The following is a 26,810-nucleotide window of genomic DNA, read 5'->3' on the forward strand; positions in this document are numbered from 1 at the left end:
CCCACCTTGAGTACTGTGTCCAATTTTGGGCCCCTTACCACAAAAAAGACATTGAGGTGCTGGAGCAGGTCCAGAGAAGGGGAATGAAGCTGGTGAGGGGTCTGGAGAGTAAGTCTTATGAGGAGAGGCTGAGGGAGCTGGGATTTTTTAGCCTAGTGAAAAGGAGGCTGAGAGGACACCTTATTGCTCTCTACCACTACCTGAAAGGAGGTTGTAGAGAAGCAGGGGTCGGTCTCTTCTCCCAAGTCACAGGTGATAGGACAAGAGGAAATGGCCTCCAGTTGCACCAGAGGAGGTTCAGATTGGATATTAGGAAGAATTTTTACACAGAAAGGGTTATTAAGCACTGGAATGGGCTCCCCGGGGAAGTGGATGAGGCACCATCCCTGGAGGTTTTCAAAAGACAGGCATAGTGCTTAGAGACATAGTTTAGTAATGTGGGGTTTTTTTTTTGCATGATGTTCTTTTGCTTTTTTATCAGAGTTAGGTTGATAGTTGGATTAGATGATCTTAAAGGTCCCTTCCAACCTAGATGATTCTATGATTCTACGATATCTGCACTACTCAGCTTGGTGTCATCGGCAGACTTACTGAGGGTGCACTCAATCCCACTGTCCATATCACTGACAAAGAAATTAAACAGTGGTGGTCCCAATATCTATGTCCCCTGAGGAACCCACTTGTCACTCATTTTCATTTAAGTATAAAGCTGTTGACCGCAATTCTCTGAGTGCAACCAGCCAGACAATCCCTTTTCCACTGAGTGGTCCACCTGTCAAATTCAGGTCTCTCAATTTAGAGACAAGGATGTCATGTGGGACAGTGTCAAATGCTGTGACAAATGCTTGTCAAATGCATTTACTTTAATTCTTTCTCATTCTGGTAGCTGTACAGACTGAAAACTGGTCTCTGTTTCCACCCCTCCAAGGCCAATCATCATTGCCTTCCCTGCTGTGAAGGACAAGACTGCATCCCTTCTGGAATTCTTAATATGAATTGATTTTTCTTGTCAATGGATTCATCAGCTCTTTCACAGTACTCCATTGGATTTGTGAGGTATGATTTTGCTTTAGAAGAATTATGTTGATTCTTACCCAGGGTAATTTTTATTCTTTATTTCACTAATTCTAGTCTTCAAAAAAACTACTCATGTTTTCTTTAATAGGGATGTTAGGCTATACTGCATATACCTTAAGACTTGTGCTTTCTACCCTAAAGCAAACAAACAAATCAAAAAACATGATCGGCGTCATATTGTCCACCTTAAGCCTTCTGCTACCAGAGCAGTACAAGAGAGAACAAATCATTTAAATTTTGCTGTTTAATCCTTGAGTTCCACCAGAGTTCTCGGGTGAAAAATACCTGGCTGTGATAATTTATTGCTCGTTTTGTCTTTTTTGTAATTTCTTTCCTCTGTCTCTAGTTTGAGACATATCTTCCATTGAAGATGACAGGATCTCATGTGGGAATAACATGACATAACATAACATAAACACTGGTTTATTTCTTTTTTCTTTTGTCAGAGTTAGGTTGATGGTTGGACTAGATGATCTTGAAGGTCCCTTCCAACTTCAATGATTCTATGATTCTATGATTCAACCTCCTTCCTTATGGACTTGTTCTGAAACTGTCAGAGTTGGAGAAACATATTTCCTTTCTTCGAATACTAGTAAGTATGGCAATCTATGAACAAACTACTTCAGACAATTATGAAAGACAGGCCTTTATAAAATCTATCATCTTGTACTTACCATTTTTCAAGCTTGCAACACCTAGAGACTGAGCTGAATGAAGTGTCAAACGAACACCAGCATCTTGGATATAAGCCATTGTAGTCATAGGATAGATATTTGCTTGAAGAGGTAATTTGCTCATCGTCAGTCTGGGCTGGATCTGCAGTACGAACATAAACTTCAATAAAATAGATTCTTTTATGCATTTAAATTTCAAAGACCTTTTCAGACATTTATCCCATGTGCTTTAGAAGCACAACCGGCACCAAAGCATTCACTCGACTGTATTATTTAGCTTTTTGGAGATCCGTGGCTAAAATTACCACTTTGGAAATGATAACTTCAATGTACTTTTAGATCAAAGACTATTTAAAAAAAACCTGAAAGATTCATCAAGGGAACCTTCCAAAAAAGCAATAACCACAGTTACAGAATGAGAGAAAAAATTTTCTCCTCTAGAGAGCAAGCAGAGAATAGATTCAAGGTAGCAGGAAACGAATTGTTGGTTTATAATGGGAACTTATTAAAGTGTTGGTGGAATTCTTGAATGGTACATGACAAATGAGTAGTAGTAGTAAAATTATTTTCATGTTTATATATTCACTTTACTGTCTTCAGCAAAACACAGGACTATGGACTAACTGGAAAAACAGCAGATGCGGTTTTCAATGTATTTGCAAAATTATTTTTAGCAAGGAAGGAAGATAAGGAAAAGAACATTTTCTTTCTTTTGTGTGTGCTGCAGAGTCCAAGTTAAGAAAATAGTCACACTAAATTTCATCAGATGCATTACTAATAGTTATTACACTCCAAAAATAAATCACTTATTTCCACCACAGCAGCAAGCAGTTGCTCTCTAGGTTTAAGTTGCTGGATCTTATGCACTTCTAGCGTTGTGCTACCCAAAGGGCTCTAATTAAATAGGCAGATCAGAGGGGAAAGAAGGCATGCAGATACAAAAGCAACTACCTGTTAGCTTGTCATAACTTCCTGTATTACAATTCTTATGTTAAAATAGACATAAAGAAATACTTAACAAACCCTTTGAGAGAAAACAGTTACTACTCTATCTGGTTTAAATAAAATTTTGTAATGTATACATTTTTAACACTCTGATTACTGGAGTTTAACATGAGAGTTTCATAAATATGACTTAATACTTCTGATTGAAAGAGTTTTGAGACAGTCCAAAACTGAGGTCCTAGGCTTTTATAATTAATAGACAATAATTACCTGATATCCATTAAGATCACTATAGAATCTATTTTGACTGTTTATGTCAGATGAAATTCTCATTGCAAGTTCACGATTATATTCTCCTCTAATATCCACAATATTGGAAACTTCAAGAGACTGGCCTTCCAAACCTACATGAAAAAGATGCATGTAAAATTTCTCAACTGTAAAAAGTGATTACCACATATATAAGAATGCCTGTGCTCCCAGAACACAGTGATTTATCTAGTTATCTAACAATGCTAGTTTTCCTTTTCCATTATATCTAACCAGATATTTGAAGTCAGTTCCGTCATACACCATATGGTATAGCAGTACTTCTAATTCAGTACTCATTGAGCAGATAGTCTGAAACCTTCACTAAAGCAGAACAGAAACTACTTATGAAAAGAACCAATGTGGGTTCCAGAAAATGAGTAGGAAACACCTACTTAGCAGCAGGTAATACACTGGAGCAAGAGCTAGCCATTTACTTCTTCCCTTGACTCTTATGAATGTTGCCATTCATAAGACAGGAATGAAGTTCCAGCTTCTTGACAGCAACTGTTCCACTAAGCTGGAAACTGGTGTGCTGTTTTTACCAAAAAATGGGAGAATCTTCCTTAAGGCCAGCAAATTAAGAAACCACATACTGGTATCACCACAGTCAGGACACAAGTCTTTGCTGGCAGGGTAAAGAAGCCTATTTATTAAAAGAAGGATTAAGTTTCTGAAAATGCAGACTGTTGTTCACTGAGATTCTTTTCTACAGTGTCTTGCACTGAAAATTAAATACCTTTAATAATAACCTGACCTTTTCAAACAGTTTGAGACATAGTTTGGACTGGAATCATACCATCATTCAGCATGACCACTACCACCCTTTCTGTAGTTTAATGAGACTAACAATTGTGAAAAGAATTCTGCCAAGCAGAACAGAGATATGTAGTATCTCTTTTAGTGAGATGAAATTACATTGTGCTTGTGTGCATTGTGCTTACGGACTGTAAACAGAAGACAGAAAGTGAGGGACTGATTACCCAGCTTAGTCCTTTAAAATTTGAAGACAGTACTTAAAAACTCAATACTTCCACCCCCAGCAGTTCACTGTATGTCAACTCACAAGACCTATAGTCATGCTTATCAGTTTGGGCTCCTGAACTGTAGAATATTTTGCAGAAGGACAAAATATCTTCAAATAAAATTCCGGTATTCCTAAGCACACAGACAGAGGTTAGCAGAACCTCGTTTTCTTCTACACATAGTTTTCAAATTTTTCTAGCACTTCCGTTTGAGAACATGTTGAGTGTTTCCTTAAGAAGGTCTTTGTCAAATTCTAAAACAAACACTCTGAACCTTTACACAGTGGCATGCTGAAAGTGTCTGCCCGCTTCAATTTTTATGCTATTATTTAGTATGTAAAATACATAATAAATGGTTGTGGTTTTGTCACCCAAATGAAGAGGATGTCAAGCTGTTTATCTGTTTCCTCATCTTTTTTGAAATCTGAATGCCACCTGCAGCTGTATCAGCAACTGTTGAAATGTTAACATTTACCAATGACTATTATGCTACAGTGCTGAATTAAAAACATTTGATAATTACTTCTATTTTCCCATAGTCGGAAAAAAGTGCTATATGCTCCACTTTTGACGCTCTTTGTTATAGACTTCCAACTATTTTAAAGTAGGACTATTAAAGGACAAGTATATTGAAAAGGAAACAATATTTTAGTTTACAATTTTAAAATGACCAGACCATGAATTACTCTCAGCTCCTTTCTACTGCATAATTTGAGTTAATACAAAAATACAATTATGAAGATAATGAAACATAAGAAGCTTGTGACAAAAAGATTAACAAAATCATGACGATATCAAAACCAGATGCCAGCGGATGCAGAAACGAGTTTAAAATTGCTCTTTGATCAACTACCGAGCAGAGCTGTTAAACCAGATTATTTTCTGATCAAAATTAACAGAAATCTAAAGCCAAAAAACAGAAAAAGCAGTGTTTTACTAGAATTGCTGAAGAAGCCATAGGACTAGGAAGTAATGTCCAACAGTTGGATTAGCCACATGATCAGACTTTCCACCCCCTGGCAAGCAGGCAGGTTACAACACAAGTATCAGGTCCTTATTTAAAAACAAAATGTACATATACACATACATGTATTTATTGCTCTCCACATACTTTGTTACTATGCATATCTAGTAAGGCTTCAAGACACCTTTTAATTGAACTAATGCTATACAAATAACTTCCCTTACAAAACCCAGGAAACAGATCTCAGCAAAACAATGATGCAAAGTCATCAATTTTTAAACTTTGAAAAAGACCATTTCATATGAAGAAATTGAAATAAAAGCAAACCATAAAAATTAGCTATATAAAATAATTGCATCATTTTTTCTTGTCAAAGCTGGGAACATGGTACAGGACTTCACCACGCTGATGGGATAGGCAATGGTGTAAGTACTTAAATCGTGTGACGATTTAAAAATTGTCCAAAATAAAGAGAGAAAAAAACCTAGATAGTGCACTCCAAAGGAAAGAAACTTCTGTGCTAGGAATTGGCAAAAAAGTGATTTTCATTGACAACTCATTTTCTGTGAATTGTGAAGCATAATAATTCTGGTAGGCACTTACAAACAAATTGAAGAAAAGGAGTATTACAAAGAAATCCATGGAAAAAAACAATAACCAACCTCACCCCTAAACAAAAGAGAGACTTCCAGACTTTTTCCCAGGCTTTTTCCTTCCCCTTCATTACAATAAACATCCTCTTTAAGTAACTTTTCTCCTTGCTAAGAAGTTTAATCTACTGAAACCCACACAGCAATGTAACTTTCTTTTCACAGTTTTGTCAACCTAGTACATCTTGACCCCAAGGTACATTTTTTCATCTAAACCCATTCTACCTATTGTTCACATAAAACCAAAAAACATCCACATCGCCTCCAAGACATTTCTAAAATTTTCTTTCCTCATTTTCAAAATTTATAGCTACCTACAGCATTCAGAAGACCCAGTAAAGTTCAGGACCCCCTTACAGGTAATTTATACTATAAAATTCCCTGATACCAAGAGGTGTATCTAACAAATATGTTAAGTTTAAGCATGCCAGCTTAATGACTAGCATGATGCTCAGAAGGGGATCATGGTGCACTGGATTCAGTAAAGACTTCAGTCTGACAAATTCTGCACTAGTTCAGAAGTCCATTTAAACACTAAAAGGACAGGTAGGACACAAGACAGCAGTGATGAAAAATAACTGCTGAGAGAGACAGAATTTCACAACTCTTACCCTGGACTTTATACAGTCGCATGGTATGTGTCACGTGGTGGAAAAAACATACAACTTCTGAGAAAATCTTTCCATGAGAAACTCTTATGGTAGGTGGATCTGTAAAAATATAAGGCTTCAAAAAGAAAACAGAAAGTTAGAATAATTAATTTGAACGTTTTGCATAAATGCAGTGTCAATAAATCAAGGTATTTAAAATGTATTAAATACCTTTTTAAATTTTTTTGATCTGTTCTTTATCTAAATCTAGTCTAAAGCTGGAAATTAAAAATTACTCCTGATCTGAAACTCAGCAACTTCTCTTCAGAGTCTAACTTCTCCTTTAGCTAAAATTAGGATAACCCTCATTACATATCTCACAGATATTTCATGAGGATTAACGTATACATTACTGTGTTTACCTGTAGGCCTTGTATTAACATTGCAAACATATGGATTGAGCTTTTTTGCTGGCAAACTACAGTAATCAAATACTGTAGCTTCATAATCTATGGCAGATGATTTAACTGTTTTGTTTGCTCACAGTTTACTATATCACTGTTACACAATGCATGAGGAAAGCTGCCTCTACGTTGTCTTGTGGATCAGTTTGCATATCCTTTTGAAAGTGAAAGAGGAAGTTTTGCATCAAAAGAGCTACTTGCCAGGTGAGTCCCCTGGAATACAGGGTATTGCTGGGAAGCATTAAGAAACCTCCAGAGGGACACTAGCTTCTCATCGATTTCTCTTAAAGACTAGCAGAAATTTTGCGTATTCACATTCAAACCAGAGACAAAAGAAAATCATTCTTCCATGTAGTGACAGTATTTTGAGTCCTAGCTAAGCAAACAATGCCTTTACAAACAGTTGATCCCAAACTGAACTGTGTATACCATATAGAAAAAAATGGCTACAAAGGTAAAAATCGGTTAAATATTAAGCATGTACAAAGCCAAAAATGAAAATATAACACATGTAACTACTACTGTAGGGCAAGAGCAATAAAGACTTCACTCAAAATCCCCCCCAAAATACTTGAAAAACATATTATTCAGAGGGATCTAGGCAGAAAGCTCTTAGAGGGTGGCTGTCCTCCTCCTCTACATAACAATGTCATAAGATGAACCAAACGTGTTTTTTCGCAAGAAAAAAAAGCCACAGATCAAATTTTGAGGAAGAGACAAAATCAAGATTACATACATACAGATAAAACATATTAGAGAAGAACAAGTACAGGTACATAACACCTAGTCTTCTTCTTCAGGCATATACTATATGTATATTCACAGAGAAGATTTCAAGGAGTACTGTATAGAAGAAGAAACTGAAAGAGATTTTCAAAGACAAAAGCCTGCCTTTCCATTCACATATTTATTCTTAAAGCTTCAGCCAGAACACTGTTTAATATAAGCTTTGCCAGAGCTCCGAGAGGCAACTATAGAGCTATCAACTACAGAAATACTTGGTACAGGAGCTTGGTAGAGAAATCACAGTTGTTCACACTTTGGTAAAATGGGTTTTTGTAGGGAGAGAACGACTTTTCAACTGATCATCTTACAGCAATGTTGTATCCAGTCAATAAGTACAAAAACCCAAAAGAGGAAACACATTTTGGACTTCTTAACAGTTGACATAAAAAAATGATGAGATAATTCCAAGGGGTCTCATCTTGGCAATAAGACAAATAAGTGTTATCTATTATTTGCCCAGGGAAGTGGTTGAGGCACCATCCTTGGAGGTATTTAAAAGATGGGTTGACATAGTGCTTAGTGACGTGGTTTAGTGATGGTTTTTTATCAGGGTTAGGTTGATGATTGGACTAGATGATCTTAAAGGTCCCTTCCAACTGAGACAATTCCATGATTCTATAATTATGCAAAATCAATTTACTAACTGAGAACTACAGGAGGAGTAAGGTATCAGGAGGGCACAGAAACAAGGTGATTAATGTGCTGGGATAAAGGAAATTTGAAGACCAGATCTCAGGTTAGAATTTGAGATGGCTTTTGGGCTCTGTTGTTTCCATGAAAAACCGCCAACATCAGAAAATGTAGACTGAATCTTCCCCAGACTTCCGGCAGAAGTCTAACTGCTTATCTATCACACACAGGTCGAGAAGACAAACTCATTTAACCCGTGACTGCATGCTCTTTGAAGTATAAGTTTAGATTAAAATCCCACAGACAAAGTGGATTACTGACAGGAAGGTGGAATCTTCAAAATCCTACCTGCAGGGTAGGGTGACATGAAGATCCTCAGGTTAGCAATAAAGAACTGAAACAGCAGCTAGAGGAACTCTCAGAAAATGAACTGAGAAACATGAAGTTTTCAGGCCAAGCAAATACTCTCACCAATTATTACTTAGGAGAATACTACTTGTACAAATAGCAGCCTGACAAATACATTCTGTTAGCACAGTAATACCCATCTTACAGGCTTATTTCTCTTGTTTGTAAGAACATTTATCACTAGATCTTTCACTGGAGCTATCCAGGACCAAAATAGCAAAACAGAAAGATGTTGGATGAGTGAAAAAGTAACGTAAAAGGCTGTGCACTTGTTCAAAAAAAAAAAAAAAAAAAAAAAAAAAAAATACCCGGAGGGTTTTTTTTTTTAAAAAAAAAAAAAAATTTGGGGAACTTTTCCTAGAACTTTTTTTTTTTTTTTTTTTTTTTTTTTTTTTTTTTTTTTTTTTTTTTTAAAAAAAAAAAAAAAAAAAAAAAAAAAGAAAAAATTACCTGATGGATTTTTTTTTTAAAAAAAAAAAAGTACTTGGAGGAACTCTGTTCCATTGAGCTGGTTAGTATAAAACATGGTGGTGACCCAAAATATGTTGTTCTCATACAAGTAGAAAACTGAAATAAGATGCATTTAACAGCTGTCAGATTCTGGGATATTGCCACAAGCACTAAGTTCACACTCCAGAGTCTCCAAGCTGCACACGTAGTCAGTTCAGCTCCCCAGCTGAAGATAAAGACAAATCATATATACCATTCTGAATTTATGGAAAGATGAGGTGATAAGAAAGAAAAGAAATTACATGTCATTTTGCAGATATTGTCTGAAACTAATTTTTTTTAAAATCATAATTTGTGATTCCACTAGCATATTCATTGAGAGAAACGTATCAAAACCAGTTTGCAAGCCTCTCATTCAGACACAGTGTAGTGAAAAGGCACAGGTGAGGAGGGAGAGTTACAAAGGCAGATGTTATCATGTGGTTTTGGGGGTTAGACGTGCTCTTTCCAATACAAAGAGTGGAGACATGATGTACACTTGAGTTCTCAAGGATGCCTGCTGCTTCCTGATAGTTGGGCAAACAGGTAAATGAATGAAAAATTAAGTACTGAGAGAAGAGAGAAGCCTCCTAATTCATATTTACTTTCTAGAAGAGCAGTAATCCTAGAAAGTGATTTCTTGATAGTCATCTGGAGACATACTGAGTTCAGAACCTATAAAGAGATAATTGACCAGCTTTGCCACACTGAAAACACTTCAACGAATCAGGCTTTTAAGCAGCAAAACATCCTTATGCATTGAATGTGCAATTATTCTACTAACATTGTCAAGACCCTTGATGAGATGCACAAAGATTCTCGTCCTGGATCTGAAATACAAAGATACTTTTGATGTGAAAGTCTGACTAAGATACAGAAATAAGCCTCTTACTACTCAGACACAATCTGCTTTTCTTTCTAAGTGGAAGAAACAAACAGTGATAGAGCTATTTGCAAAACTGACTGGACAAGGTCATGGTCTGAATTCAGTATTTACTATGTTTTGAGTAGGAGCTCGGACTAAATGACCTTCCAGTGTGAAGGACTCCCTCACTACTCAGACCTTAAATTAGGAATAAAAAGATCTGGGTCTCGTATCCAGTGGCAGTCTCAAGACTCCACTTCCTAAACAGCTAAAATGAATAGCCGCTGTTTCCCTCAGCTCCACTGGAATGAGTTCCATTGTACAAGATTCAGCAGCCTGCTGTGGCAGTGTTTGTTGAGTCTACTTTCAGAAACAGGGTAACAGAAATATGGGTCAAAGGGTTTATTGGGTTTATGGTCAAACCATTTTCCAGTACCTATATTCAAGAGAAACACGACAACCTCTCCTTGAAGGAAGGAAAAAAAAAAGCAAGCTAGAAATTTTAAGGAAGAATATTTGGATCAAAATAACATCCTATAGTTCCCTAGCGTATTTTAAAATACCTGGCATCAAATCGAGGGCCAAAGTGTCAAGGGGCAGTGATAACTGGAGAGAGGTTTACAGGCTTGCATAGAAGCTGGCATGGCTTATTGCAGTCTGAAGGCACGAAGCATGGACAACAAGCCTTTCCCCTTGTAGTCAACAGCGAAGCACTATTAAACATCTTGATGTGGCCTAGAAATTTCTGGCAGTGCAGCACAATGTTGGTGCAGAAGTGAAATAAACTATGTCAAGAAGAAAAGTTTCCAACACAGATTGAATTGCTTTTGGTACATCTGAGATTTTACAAAAGAGCTCAAGACTCTTCAAGAAAAACTGCTTCTTAATAGCAGATTACCCTTCATTTGGCAGAGTTTGAGATCAGACTGGACTTCGGAAGTGTGGGGGGGCGAATAAAAATCAAATACTATGAACTCCTGAGAACTGTGGTTTTAGGAATTAAGTGGCAGAAGAGAGGGAGTTATCATTTTAATACTTTTGTCTCCAAAATCAACTCCACAAATATGTGGGGCAGATTTTTAGATGATAGATATGATGCTTGAGGAAAATACATAGCACCAAGGAAAGAACAGACACTTCAAAGACAGTGGATTCTTAAGCATTGTGAGCACTGTCCAGGTAACGGTGCCTGCATACTTGTCTTTTCATGTTACAAGGCATGCAAAACTGAGGGAAGCATTATAAGTAAGGATACTATGCTTGAATGAGGATCCTCTGCCCTCTTGAGAAGGAAGATCCAAAGATGGATACAGTGGGATACTCTAAATGGATAGTCTCTCTCCTTTTCAACAGTGAAACTTCCCAATCTCGCTTATAAAAAATGCAGAAAGATGTTATCTCTTCCTTAGGTTTGAACGCCAAGCATTTAGATAACTCAGATAAGTGTTGTCTGAGAAGTAGAGGCAACAGGTAGTCCTGACAAATTAAAAAAGAACCTGTCATGAAAAAAGTTTCTTGAAGCTAGTGGCAGGAGCTGCAGCTAAACAAGCCAGAGATCATCATTAGTAAAGGAAGTCCAACAATGGAGACAAAACGTGAAGAGATAAAAAAGGAGAAAAGCTATAGCATCAGAGATCCAGCAGGATAAAAAAAAAAAGAATCTCTTTTCTTACATAGTCTGTTACTACATAAGTATCTACAGCAACTAGTATATCCATGTGTAAATAGACACAGTCGCCTGAGGAGAATCACAAGCTCCCAGTTTGGGTCTACCAAAAAAGTCCACTTTGATTCTAAAAAAATGAAATTCTAAAACAAGAAAGTGAACCACTCACATTGATCCCACAAACACCTCACACTGAGAACCCTGAACGGATGTCACGTCTTTAAAGAGAGAAATTAGTCCAAACTGGTTTAGGAACTACTATGTTGTTATTCCCAGTGAGACAACCTAATTAATGTCATTAAAATGCAATCCAAATGAGCCTTATGGTATAGTTATGAAGTAGAATTTTTAGAAGTATCATAATTTCATTTTTATAAGAAGTTACAAAAGCTGAATCCACCACCCTTTTTCATGTTTACTAAAAATGTACTTCAATTTAATTTTTCATAAAAGTTCAATATGTACCTTATTTTCTAACTGTGCTTGCAGGTGTACGACAAACTTATTCTGTTCATACCATAGTGTTATGCTATCTAGACTTGTCCACATTATTTTTATAAAGCAAATAATTCAAAAGTGTAGTTAAAATTATATAACCTATATTTAGTGGCTATTGTTTTTATAAGCAAAAGATGAAGTAGTATCTAAAATGAAATTAAAGTGTCACCATGTAGCTGATAAAAGGTAAAAATAAAAACCAATAGAAGTGATATTATTCATGTATTCTCAAATCAAAACCACTGACATTTAAAAACTAAGTGAACATAACTGATTCAAACAATTAGGGGACTAAATACACTGAATGGTTTAAAATTGCCAACTCATAGACCTCAAAACGTATGCTTCTAGGGCAGGCTGCAAAAAGGAAAGCAATCTGTTCTGTCCACTTCCAGACTGATCTACAAGTGATTATCCTTGCTGATTTCCTGAAGTGGTAAACATGGAAGTCCCAGTTTGCCTTCTGCATGCAACTTAAGTTTCCCCAGGAGCAACCGGGCAGAAGAAACACGCTGCAAACTAGCTCGCTTCTTACAAATGTTCATTTTTTCTTCATTTTCTTTCTGAAATATCATCTTTCCAGTTCCAAAAGCGGTACAGTAATTTTTTTATATTGTCACTATATTCCTTTTATTAAATCAGTGTAAGAACACTATCATTTCTGAATTTCCAATTTGAAAACCACTATGAGCGTGCTGTTGCCCTCCAATAATTACGCAAATAAAAACACTGATAACCCTGGACAACTAAATCCGAACAGTCGTTTGCTACTCCAGCTTTACGTTGATCAGTTGGGACTCAGTATCTTAATTACTATATTAAACAACAGATCAGCTTAAAAAATACTACACTCTGAACTGGAGGATCCTTATCCACAATAAAGAGATCTTAAGAATCAGAAAAGTGAAGAAATGCAGGAATGAATCAGTATGTCTTATGTTATTTTCACCATAGGAAGTAAAAGTGAACTTATTTTATTGATAGCAAACAGTCACATCTCACTGGATTTCCTGCAAGGGTAGCATCTTATTTAAGTTTTTTTTGTGAATCATAAAAAAATCTATATATTTTAACACTTTTAAATTAATGTTGTCTCTTTACACAAATCTAGGGTTATGAAGTATGAAGTTCTGCCAATCATTTCAAGAACTGATGTCATTATTTCTAGTCACACAGCTGTATTTCAGTATTTGGGAAAACTCGGTCTTCCAATCTGTGTTTGCAGAATGCTTCAAGATAGTTCAAGATTAGAATCTCTGCAAACGGAAGATTTACCTTGGCGTCTCCATCTGGTAAGAAGAGATAAGCTCCACTTTTATCCCGGTTACTTGTCGTTCCATACCAAGCAAACTCAACCTTCATTTGATGATTTTTACCATCTTCTTTGGTATTTATTTTCTAAGGACAGAGAATCATGTTTGAAATATTTCACGCATTTAGGTTTCCACAAATAAGAATAGAAGTTCTTAAAGAAGTAAAACATTGTGTTTTGAAATAGAATGCAACACACCTCCAGTAATCCAGACATTCCAGAAAACCACAGTTTCATGTAAGAATTTTCTAATATTATGTTATCCACAGAATTCTGCATCTCTTTTATCTTGAAAAGTTTGTCTGGATTCTCCTGCCTACTATTCCTCATGTATAAAATATAGTCTGCTAAAACTGCTTCTGAACTCTGAACCTCCAACAGCTGGTAAACTCCAAGTCCCAGAGGTGGTAGGTGCGCCACGAAAGAGATCTGTTGGGAGCAAAGCAGCAGCCATTATTAAAAACATCACAGTATCAACTTTCTATACTAAATTTATGCTCATAGTAACTCCTTTTGCTTCAATTATTTTAGGATGGCTGAATTCTTTCCAATATTTTATAAATGAATATGAAATTACAAATGACATTCTAAAATTAATAGCTGAAGCATGTTAAGAAGAATTAGCAAATAAAAATGTCTGCATCACTAATTTGCTTAGCATCAAGATCACTGTTATAATAATGCGATAATAAGTTTGAATGTTATAAAAAAAATAATATTAGCTGTAATGTGCAGTTCTGAGCATATTAGCTGTACATTAAAGATGTGTGTGTAGCCAGTGAGCAGGCTGGGGGTGCACAAGGAATCTGGAGGGAACACAGCTGGGACAGCTGACCCCAACTGACCAAAGGGATACCCCAGCCCATATGGCAGCATGCTCAGCAATAAAAACTGGGAGAATAACAAAGAGGGGACATAAAGAGCAATGGTATTTGTCTTCCCAAGTAACCAGATAGAGCTCCGCTTTGCCGGAGATGGATGAACACCTGCCTGCTGATTGGAAGGAGCAAATGAATTCCTTATTTCATTTTGCTCACACGCACAGATTTTGCTCTACCTATTAAACTGTGACTATCTCAATCCTTCAGTGTTCCTGAGCAATCCTTCAGTTGCCTAACAATCCTGAGCTGAAAGATAAGGATGGAGAGCAGAACAACACCCCTGTAATCCACAAGGAAGTAGTTAATGATTTGCTTATGCACCTAGAACCGCATAAGTCTATGGGGCCAGACAGGATTCATTCAAGAGTACTCAGGGAACCGGCAAGAGAGCTCACCAAGCCTCTCTCCATCATCTATCAACAATCCTGGTCAACAGGGGAGGTACCAGATGATCGGAGGTTGGCCAATGTGATGCCCATCTACAAGAAGGGCCGGAAGGAGGATCCGGGCAACTACAGGCCTGTCAGCCTGACCTCAGTACCAGGAAAGATCATGGAGAGGATCATCTTGAGTGAGCTCTCACAGCAATTGCAGGGCAACCATGGGATTAGGGCCAGCCAGCATGGATTCATAAAAGAGAGGTCCTCATTGACCAACTTGATCTCTTTCTATAACCATGTAACCCAACTTCTGGATTGGGGGAAGGCTGTGGACATTGTCTACCTGGACTTTTGTAAGGCCTTTGACACCGTTCCCCACAGCGTTCTCCTGAGGAAGTTAGCAAATCATGGCATGGACAAGTGTACTCTTCACTGGGTAAAAAAAATGGCTGGATGGCTGTGCCCAGAGAGTTGTGATTAATGGGGCAAAATCCGGTTGGCAGCTGGTCACCAGTGGTGTCCCTCAGGGCTCAGTTTTGGGGCCAGTCTTGTTTCATATCTTTATTGATGATACAGACGAGGAGATTGAGTGCTCCCTCAGTAAGTTTGCAGATGACACCAAACTAGGTGGGAGTGTTGATCTACTTGACAGTTGGAAGTCTCTACAGAGGGATCTGGACAGGTTGGATCAATGAGCCAAGACCAATGGACCAATGGGATGAGGTTTAATAAGGCCAAGTGCTGGGTCCTGCATTTCAGTCACAACAACCCCAGGCAATGCTACAGGCTTGGGGAAGAGTGGCTGGAGAGCTCCCAGCAGAAAAAGACCCAGGAGTGTTGGTGGACAGCCAGCTTAACATGAGCCAGCAGTGTGCCCAGGTGGCCAAGAAGGCCAGCGGCATCCTGGCCTGTATCAGGAATAGCATGGCCAGCAGGATTAGGGAAGTCATCGTCCCCCTGTACTCGGCACTGGTGATGCCTCACCTCGAGTACTGTGTTCAGTTCTGGACCCCTCACTACAGGAAGGACATTGAGCTGCTGGAGCATGTCCAGAGGAGAGCCACCAAGCTGGTGAGGGGTCTAGAGAACAAGTCCTGTGAGGAGAGGCTGAGGGAACTAGGCATGTTTAGTCTGGAGAAGAGGAGGCTGAGGGGAGACCTCCTGAAAGGAGGCTGTAGAGAGGTGGGTGTTGGCCTCTTCTCCCAAGTGAATAATGACAGGACCAGAGGAAGCAGTATGAAGTTGCAGCAGGGGAGGTTTAGATTAGATATTAGGAAGAATTACTTTACTGAGAGGGTGGTCAGGCACTGGAACAGCCTGCCCAGGGCGGCGGTGGAGTCACAGTCCCTGGAAGTATTTAAGAAACGTGTAGATGCGGCACTTCAGGGCATCCTCTAGTGCCTGAGATTGTTGGGTGTGGTGAGTGTTGTGGTGATGCATTGTTGGTTTTGGTGCGGTGGGTGGTTTTTTTTGGTTTGTGGGGTTTTTCGGTTGTTTTTTGTTTTGTTTTGTTTGGTTTTTTTTTATGGTTGGACTCAATGATCTCAAAGGCCCCTTCCAACCATGAAGACTCTGTGATTCTCACTGCTACCCTTCCAGTCCTCTCCCCCACCCTACTGGGGGCAATGAGCAAGCAGCTGCGTGGGGCTGTGCTGCTTACTGGGGCTAACCCATAGCAATTATCAATTATCTTTGCAGGAACATTATCCTTAAACATGTTCAACTTGGCTCCCAAGTCAAAAGGAATCAGACTAAGAACGTAAGCCTGAAAGTAATACAGTGCTATTACAGTAATAAAGTGCTATTATATCACTAAGAATTTAACAAAATACGGTTTCTGATGTGTGATCATTGAGGACAATCTTCTATAATGATGTATGATTCTCAGAAACTTTGTTTAAAACCAAAAACAAGAGGTGGAATCAAAGTCATCTGTCTAGCTTAAATACCAGAGTAATGAAGATTACTATCCAGCCTCTATATCTGGAAGACAGATAAAAAAAAGTAAAAATCAGAATCTAACTGCTTAAGCTATTGCACTTACAGACCTTCCAGCTGTAGTGCTTGAGCACATGCAGACTGTATGACTGTGTGTATAGGCTATCACTTGAAGGAAAAAGCAGCTTTGGAAAGTTGTGGGGAAAGACACACATCCAGTATTTTATGTTCACACAGCTGAAACTGACCCTTTAAATGTAATACACCATATCACAAAAATTTAATAATTTCTTAGTTTAAGAAAGATTAATGTTAAATATATATATTTCTTTTTTCCTTAAAATTACTAATGTTAGCATGATCTGTATAAGACTGAACTGCCAATATTTGAAAGATGTTTTCCATTTCCTTAAAGTGTGAAGCTACAGTATCTGTCAAAAATATTTTAATGCTTTTTACTTAAAGTAGAATACCTGATATGCTTCATGTGATATTGTAGTTGCTCCATCCCAAACAGCACTAATCTGGACAGTAACAGGTTTTCCCAAAGGAGATAGTATTTTAATTCTGGGTGAATTCACATTGACTGAAACCACTGAAAATCGCTCTTGTTCCGTTGGATTATATATCAAAAGGTACCTGCAAAAACATATTTACCAAATCATCTTTTGGTAAACAGGCTTCCTCCTTCAGGTTTAATATCACTGCACATAAATTTTACATACAGAGCGTTAATACAATGTTAGAACAACAGATACATACCACAACAAATAAATATGCAAAACATAACCAGGAAACAATGGATATTTAACACCAATTCTTGGCAGATCTTCTTATGCTATTATTTTTCCAAGCAATTCTGAAAATACCTTAGAATAAAAATACATCAATTTCCCACCTGAACTACTAAAAAATTGCTATTAAAAATTGCGAACACAATCAAGTTATTTAAGGGCATTTTAAAGATACTTTTCTAGGCTGAACTATTGAGGTCTTATCTACAGTTGCTCTCCCTTTAACATAATGCAGAAACAATGAAGCAATGAACAAAACCTGTTGTACATACATAGATCTGATATATATTCTTTAAAGCAACCAGTTTCTTTCTGCTATAAAAGAAATTTTGATAAATTATAATTTAAATAATTTTAAAATTCCCTGTGGCAACTGTCAAATAAACATTGAAATTTTTTTATTAGGTACATAGGGAATAATTGATTTTTATGTAATCTTATGCCTGCTCTTCCATTTGACACAGATTATGTTATGAACCAAAATAATTGTCTCTGAAATTGACTAGAGCAACTTTATCAGCCTCTCTTTTTTTTAATTACAGGCTCGTACATTGTAAGGTATGGAAAAATAATACTAGAACATTTGTCCCTCATGCATCTGTAGGACTGTCACTGTACTTGTCTTTTCATTGCCAAGCTCAAAGAATACACTATTTTCAACTGCTCCCTGAAGTTTTCCACTGTTCATTTTTTTAAAAAAATTGTCTTTAACAATGAAAGATGTTCTTGCCAAAATTTCTAATAACTTTTTAGATACACAGCAGAACCAATATTCTATCTTCAACCTTCTTGACCCTTTGCCACTGTAGAACACAGTTTACTTCTTCATGAAATCGTATCTTTCATCATTTTCCATCATATTCACTTATCACTTATGAAATCACTCCTTCAGCATTCTTCTAAGTTGATTCTCCACATTCCCTGCTCCATTTTCTATGGAGATTCCTCAGGGTTTTGTCATACTTTTTTTTTTCCTTTTCCTTTCATATCTTAACCGTCAAATTCAACTATCACCTTCACAGAACAAACTGCTTCATCTACAATTGTTTCCACACAAACTAGAAATCTCATTCTGTCACTCAGGTCTTTAACATAAACATGACCTATAGCTTGAATCTCTTTCTAGAAGCTCACATTCTGACTGTAAGTCTTCCATGCTCCTTACCCATACATTTAGATGCTCTGTGCTCCATTACTCACTACCCTGGCACTACAATACAACTAAGGTCCTGCTAATAAGTTACTTACAAAGCTATACCATTTAATCTTTTCCTGTTGGAGGAAATCTAAGTAGACTGAAGGTAGCCCTTCTCTACACACGCCAGAGGTGAGTGAGGTCTCCCTGGCACCATAAAGTCTGGCAGGTAGTGGACAAAACTGCTGATACGCTACTTTGGAAATAATGAAACCACAAAATTTCACGACAGAGGCAACAGCAAACTGCTTAGAGTTAATAAGGAAGTACAAATTTAACTCCTTATTCTGAGAAAGGATTTCTACACAATTTCGGTGTAAAGTCTGAGAGACTATGTTAATCTACCTTTAAACTATGAATGATATACAAACATAAAAGGAAAATTCTTCTTCCTCCTCCACACTGCTGAAATATTTCACCTACGCTCTTTTCATCTTGCTCTGATTTTTTTGCAACACCACTCCAATTTTAACAAATGCAATTTTGCTCTACACATACTCAGAATCCTCATGAACATGGCTAACTTGGCTACCATTTCCCCCTTCTCTCTTCCTCGGTTTCCTCTTTTTTTTCCTGCATCAAACTTAGGTTACTCATCTTCAATTTCATAGTTCTTCACTGCTATCCTATTACCTCACAATCACTAGGAAAGGTCAACACCAACTTCTCATTAACTGAATAAACCAAAATCAAAGGCTATGTCAGCTTTTTCTATCTAGAACCTTTGGAACACCTGTCATACATACAATGAGCTTTCCATAAAAATTATTTTCCTTTTAACACCTTAGTTGAAGATTCCTACACTGAAGTATTGTTAAATTATGACTTCTGTGAAAAACAACTATTTTTCTCCCATATTTGTGCTAACTGTGGTCAGCTGCCTTCTACGACAACTAAAAGTGCTTTGGATGCTCTTTTTTGCCCTGTTTCATGTTGAAGACTCATAGATTATGAGACAACACAAGAGTTAACCGTATTCTTGATCATCTGTTGGAGTCTTTAAGAACTTGTACAAGACTTTGTGAGGGCCTCTAGTGGACTTGGGTAGGTCATTTTACACTTCTGCTTAACTGAAGATGTCTTCTTTTTGGATAAGATTTTAATTTAAATGTTAATACAATTTTTTTGTAACAGTTGTGGAATCAAAACCAAACTAAACCAACACTGCTCTTAGTCTAGGCCCCTTAAAAAGTAGGAAGACAAAAAAAAAATGAAATACTTTTAAGAACTACTCATATACTGAGAAAGAAGAGTGTAAGAACTGTGTCAGAAACAATACATATCTAAAAGATGATCCAACACCAAAGCTCTGAATAAATCACCATTCTTATTCATCAACAGAACATTACAAAAATCTTTTATTTATTCTTTCTATACAGTGAAATTCTTCAATTATTCTGCCTTGAAGTAAAATGCTAGCTTATGCTTACAATTCATTTCTAGTAATGCTATACATGCTCATTAAATTTATCTGCCAAACAAATAATAAATTAATGTAAAAATATTTCCAGAAAATTTGTTCACCTTACCATTGATATAGATTTGTTTCACAATTTTAATAGTCACATGACAAATTTAGCCAAGACGAAAGACATATTATCATTGTACTTCAGCAGACTATTTTTTTTATATTTGTATGAAACAAAGCTCTCATCGTACCAACTTATATACACTTTATACCTTCTTCAGTCAACGTATTGTAGTGCATTATGTGTATGTATAATAATGAGGAAGTCAGATGAAGCTAGTAATGACAGATTTTCAGCAGCTGAAATGCAGAAATACTTACTAGATGCTAGCATTTTGTTTTCAAATTTTATTTCAGCAGGACTGAAGTATTTATACTCTGTAAGATATAATCCTTGAGCATACACAAAAGCACTGACTAATATAAATAAATCATGTTACTTCTGAAGCACCATTCAACTCCCACCCTTAAATAGCATCCCACTACAACTATTTTAAGTTCTGTATAAAATGAAGGAGCTACACTGCACTTAAGCTGTACCATTACAATGAATGTCATCTACAAACATAGAATACAATTGCTTAACATATTGTGGTTCCGTTACACAGAGAAGCAACTTGACAATATTTAAAGATTTTCTATTCCAGATTTTAATATTTAAAAAATTTATTATTACTCTTTCAGAAGCAGCAAGCAATTATTTTCCTTTCATTATTCAGATCACTGTTCTTTGGCAATAGCACCACGAAAACTACAAAAGCTCACACATTTTGTCCAAATAAAGGGGGAGGGTTCTTAATGACTACCAGTAAAATTCAGATGAAAATTTTTACCCAAAATACTTTAGAAACACCATTACGGCCAAATGTCAGTCATCATTTCTTTCACTTACTCAAGAAATCAAAGAATACTGAAACTATTTTAATATAAACCATATTGAAACAAAAGGAAATCATGTAACCTTCTACATATAAAACCATGGCCAATTTACTCACACAGAGACCACATATTCCATCTGTGTACCAGAAGCAGGAGTAAACTGCTCTCAGCCCCTCAAAAAATCAGAAACAGGTGCAGATTTGAGCTCTTAATCCTAAATTTGATGCATGTCTGATGTGCAAATATTTGCTATTTCAGAAAAGCAAATCCTGCCACCTGGTTTTCAGACACCTTTGGAAAGACATACCTTGAATTTTTCACCTCATACTTTTCTGGGTCTCTGAAACCTAGAACAAGTATCTTATATTAGTTTTCCCTATATAACCTACCATATGCCATTAATAAACCCTTCTAATAATCACATACATCCAAGCATCAAGGAATATTTTGACTAGTCTTTCCTGTAGTAAAGATTTCATTTGCTGTGAAAAATTTTCAGCCAGAGGTGAAAAAAGCCACCCCTCCCATTCTTATTTCCATACTTTCTTTACTAAGTTATCAAGAAAACATATAAACCAGTGTTGCTATATTCACAAGAAAAATGTGAATAAAGCTGGTTCAGATCTCTAACAACTTCAACCTTGGTCTCATAGAAGAATGCTACTGCAAATTTTGTTTCTTAAACTGAGAAGTTACAGTATTTCAGACCACTGTTCTTTTTTCTTTTTCCACTGATGTACCTAAACATACGGGCATACATATATATTGATACAAAGACACATTTACTGGTAACACCTGCAACACATACACCATTTTGTTTTAAAGTTCATTCAATGCTGCCTTCACAATCAATGCCTTCAGCTAATGTGAGGAACCAGAACTCACTACCAGTAAATATCAGAGGATCATCAGTGACAAAGGATTTTTCAGACCACCTCTTCAAGACACCTGGACTCAAAACAGCTTAGGAGCTTTCATTCCTCAGTGGAGGACTTATATTAAAATTTGCTTTGAGAACCAACTGCTTCAGGAGCTCTAGTTCAGACAGATCAATTCTACTGGTATCTCTCTGGCAATCTCTCTCCACGGACAGATTAGATCATTTCCCATTATAACTCATCAGAAGACATATCCGCAATTTCAATGCAAAGTTACATGAACAGCACCTTCAAAGCTGATTAGTTTCTTTCCCTTTTCTATTATAGAGGCTAAGCTAAAAAACTGCTAAGTTTGGAAAAAAAGCAAAACTGCAAACATGTACAATGTCCTTGAAGAAAAGACCTCCATGATTCTTGCCCAAGAAAACATGTAATAGACACTTCCTCAATTTTTAAATTCAGAATAAAACTGAAAGTAACTGGACAACAAAAAATACTCTTGTGTTATTTAAAAAGCTCTCTCCTTGCTCTAGAGAGGCATGGGAAAAAACTGAACAAAAACTAACCATAAAAATTCCTTTTTCTTAAGAAGAAAAACTGCTGAGTGTTTACTCAAAACACTAAGTTAAAAAAAAAAGATGTTCTATCAAGTTAGTTCTGTTCAGAGCTCTTACTGTCTCCCACCTAAGAGTCAAGTCCTCCTTAGTTAAAAGTATGATTAAAGTAACATTTTAAGTACAGGTCCCCTCATCCACTTTTTTTTTCGTATCTGGCCAAGTTTGCATGCATTTCTGCTATGAATTATTAAAGATGGAAAGAGTCTCCAAAATAACTGCTCTGAAAATAAATGCCATGTAAATGCCACATACACAACTTGAAGTGTTCTTTAATCAACTTCTTTTTTTAAAAAAAAAGGATTCAGGATATCATCTGAAATCATCTACTCATGCTGCTCCTCTGGTTCTACAAAAATCAGACATATCTCAAGCCACGTTCTTAATACTACTTTAGGAACACGTCTAATCAAAAGCTAACTCTGCAGGCTCATGATCATGACACTCCTTGACAGCAGATTAATGCTTTTTTCTTCAGCTCTTCTATCAGTTACTAAATTGAGCTTTAGAAACTATATGTTTCACAACATTTCAAGATACTTTTCAGTCCTATTCAAAATTTAATTAGTAAGAAAATGAGGTAACAGAGTTTTGGACAAAGTCATTTAAATCTCATGCATAAAAGTCATGTGACCAATCCAGTTACTTAAGGTATTTAAGTCTAATTCATGCATGTTTTAAGGAAAATTTTACTCTGGAGGTATTTCTTAAAGCCATCCTCATTCCCCCTCTGCTACACAAATATCTCTTTCTGAAATGTAAAAAGTTCTCCTAATTTCACCAAAATTGTATGTTTTCTAATATATATTATTCAAAACACTGAACTCCAAGCTTCTGGGTAACAAAGACATCTGGCTCACAACTTTCTTTTAATAGTGGCAAACCCTACCAAGAAACAAAAGAACAAAGAATGTGGAAACCTATTGGCTGTGAATTTTGAGTCAAAAAGTCCATAAACCCCTGAGGAATTTTTTAATGTATTTTTGAAGAGAGATACACGGATAATTGTCCAATAAACCAAAAATAATTTGCTTCATAAGTTCATATTCAGGAAGGAAGCAAAAACAGTAATAACCATGAGATGGAATAATTCTGCATCAGAGTTTGGTTTTTTTCCAGATGGGAAAACACCCTTCTATGTCAAGCCATACCAATTAATTTATAGAAATACAATGTTAGTGATTTAGGATATTTCTTTTATAAATATAACTGGATACATACACATATATGTAGTATACATGCTACATTATAGGGGGGTTGGGAGCAGGTAGAGGGAAATTCCAGAGTTTTCCATTATTAAGAAATATCTTGACCTTTGCATTCCTATAGAAAACTGATCGGTTGCTACTAATGTAAGTAGTTATTAATCTACTCAACACTTCTCACCTCATCAGAAAGCTACCTACCCACAGTAAAAAAAACCATAAAATAAATGTCTTACTCTGCAAACATTTAGCATGTAAAACAGTTAAAATACCCAGCACTCAGACAGCTCTTTCATCAGCAGTGATACAGAAACACTTTTTGTAACAGATCTGTCAAGTGCCAAAATAATGCTTGTCAGAGTTAAAAAAGGAAATTATTTTTGCCTATATGACAAACTGAATATAAAATGCTGTGCTTGTGCATTAGGGAGAGCAGTTGTGAGCAGAGCTGCTCTCTAATTAGAACAAGTAGTTCTCACACAAACAGCAGGTAACATTTCAGGTCACTGGAAGGTCTTGTATGCCTTAAATCAGTCCACTTTTCTCATTTATTCCAGTTGGTCAAATAAAAGACAGTATATACAAAACAGACTAGCCTATAGCCTTAGGCCACGCTTGGTGCTGCAAAATACGCTGGCTTGCTATGACTCTTAAGACTAAATTCAAGAGACAAAAGGCAAATCTATATCTTAATAAAAACCTAGTGGAGTAGAAGGTTGCTGTAGTTTGATCTCTTATCCAGACAGAGAATTCAGTAAGACAAGCTTTGACAAATGCTTCAATCACCATTCTTGAAAATGTCCAAAAACTGTTTATGCTGTTCTCCAGCTCAAGCCTGTTCAAAGTTTCATCTCTCAAAGTATGTTTTCTAAAACTATAGACCTTATTTTTGATGAAGCCTTCATCACTCCGAGTATAGTACACTATTTCAGTTGTATTTTACACAGAACCTCCATTTAAATAATTCAAAAGCAAAACTACCTCTGACACCATACAAGTAGCAGTCTCAATCTGATCTTTTGTAGTGTCTTGTCTGTTTCTGCTTCCCTCATGCCTGCTGGGTTAGTCCCCACATTATTTTTCCATGTTGTGTGTAATACTTCCACTTGACTGCTTCATTTCATTCTTTGACTATGAAACATTGGCTGCAGTTTATTAAGATAATTTTAAATTTTAATCCTATAAGAGTGATTGTTTCCAGTATGACTTCAAATTTTATAATCTATTTACATTCTACTCTAGAATGATATATTGATAGAAATAGAAAGCAATTTGTTATTTTATGATCAGACCTAAAGAACCTCTTGCTTGTTTTTGGCCTCATTTAGCAAAAAAAAAACCTCCACCCTACTCAGATGGATACCCAAGGATATAAGTTGAATAATATGTGATATCCAACATTTAGCAATGACTGTTTTAGTAATACCTAGGCAACTAGCAATTCTATTAACTGAATGAAGGTCATGCTAGCAAAAACACATTTACAACAAACTGACTAGAAATTAAAGCCTAATGTTTTGTTTTCTAGTTTTAAAGAAAAGGGGATCAGATCAACTTCAACATTCCTGTTTGGTCTAGTGGCTTTTTAAAAAAACTTCATCTGCACATTATGAGAATGAACTTTCAGAAAAAGCTGTAACAAGTTAAGCTCAAAGTACCAAATGAAACTACAGTGAAAGGATGCATCAACACACCTACTTATACTACATTTAGTTTCAGTAATTGCTACACCATTAATGTACACCTCCTCTGAGATAAAATAGATGCCAAAACTGTTACTCTTCATTATTATACAATCCTAGACACGAAATCAAATAGAGAAGTCCTTTGTGAGGAAAACCTTATGCTTACAGAGCTGCAGTCCCAGAAATACTGTGAGATGTAAACATGAAGTTTGGGGCAGTAAGAACATGAGTGGTTTAATAAAAATTCAAGTTAAGCAAGCAGTTCTCCTCTATGTAGTCAGAGAAAAGCAAATTCTCCCCAAAGGGAGATACCTTCCCAAAGGGCTTTTCATTGACTGGATAAAGTCTAAGGAGACTTTACAACTTCCTTAACTAGGTAAGATAAATAATGCTTATATGCTCCTCTGCATCACATACAGCTAAGCGTCTCGTAAATTTAAGAATCCGAATTTGGGATTATTAATATTGTTACAGATGTAACAAAACAAACAAAAAATTACATATAAGCAGCAATTCTTACAATCCAATTAAACTGTTTATTAGATTAGAATATTAGTCTTGACTGTATATAATCAAATATTGTCATGTATGGACAAATATTAAGATTTTTGGCTCTTCCTAACTAAAACATCTTTTCTGCTTAATGAAAAAAAATCCTGCAGAAGAATTAGTAGAAATCAAATCTCAACTTCAAATTACAAGCACACAATATAAATTTGTGTTGCTTTCATAAGGTACAAAAAACAAGGTGGAAACAGAATCTATTATTCACCAACCAGCTTTTCATTATAAAATCAAACTGGTGACGAGAGAGTATCAATAAATCGGCAAATTCCTAAGAATTCAATAGCGTTTCAACCAATACAAAACAGAATTATGCTATGATTGTAACAGCATTTGAGGAGGAAATTAAGTGCATAGTTTAGAAACAGAGGTATAATGTTAAAATTACACATTCTTTCTAAAAGAAGCAATGGCTGACAGTTCTAATTAACATATGAAATAATTAAAAGCAATGGTTGAGTGCTTTAAAAAAAGTTCTATTATCTTAGCTTGACATTTCAGAATTCTGAATCACTCCAGGAATGCCCTTCCTAATGACAAACTCAAAGTCAAACTTAAGACTCATTGATAAAGGTAAGAGAACTCTCACACATTCCTATCAATTCTTTTTTTATAACTCTACAGATATATCTTTATAGTAGCCATTACTCATGCAAAAGGCAGAGAACTGGGCAGACAACAGGCACATATTCCATCCCTCTGCTCTTACAGGAAACGAGACCTTTGCATGGCTTTCTCAAGAACAAACCATGGAACACCCTCAAGAAAACAGCATTCACGATAAACACAGACAACAGCACAGCAAGAACTATAAATTTTGAGAACACAAAAAAACCAACATTAACCTAAGACAAGACTTTTAAGATGTTATGTACCTACTACATATGCCAGATACACATACTTCCTATGATTAGGATGGATTGTAGTGGCACACATATCCTAATCTGGAGCACATAACTACTCTCCAATTAAGGATA

At 36.3% G+C, this 26,810-nt stretch overlaps 1 protein-coding gene across 1 annotated transcript in view; it reads right to left on the reverse strand.

Annotated features, from left to right (window-relative positions):
• Positions 1–26,810, reverse strand: part of MAN2A1 (mannosidase, alpha, class 2A, member 1) — a 119,158-nt gene that overhangs the window by 27,629 nt on the left and 64,719 nt on the right. The window contains exons 13-18 of the mRNA XM_014951502.1: positions 17,025–17,190; positions 13,551–13,781; positions 13,316–13,438; positions 6,256–6,370; positions 2,967–3,100; positions 1,752–1,893 (exon numbers count right to left, since the gene is read on the reverse strand). Of these exons, the coding sequence (XP_014806988.1) occupies positions 1,752–1,893; positions 2,967–3,100; positions 6,256–6,370; positions 13,316–13,438; positions 13,551–13,781; positions 17,025–17,190 (911 nt within the window). The remainder of the gene's footprint in view (positions 1–1,751; positions 1,894–2,966; positions 3,101–6,255; positions 6,371–13,315; positions 13,439–13,550; positions 13,782–17,024; positions 17,191–26,810) is intronic.

Source organism: Calidris pugnax, unplaced genomic scaffold (assembly GCF_001431845.1).
Source record: "Calidris pugnax isolate Ruff unplaced genomic scaffold, ASM143184v1 scaffold148, whole genome shotgun sequence".
NCBI classification, from domain to species: Eukaryota; Metazoa; Chordata; class Aves; order Charadriiformes; family Scolopacidae; genus Calidris; species Calidris pugnax.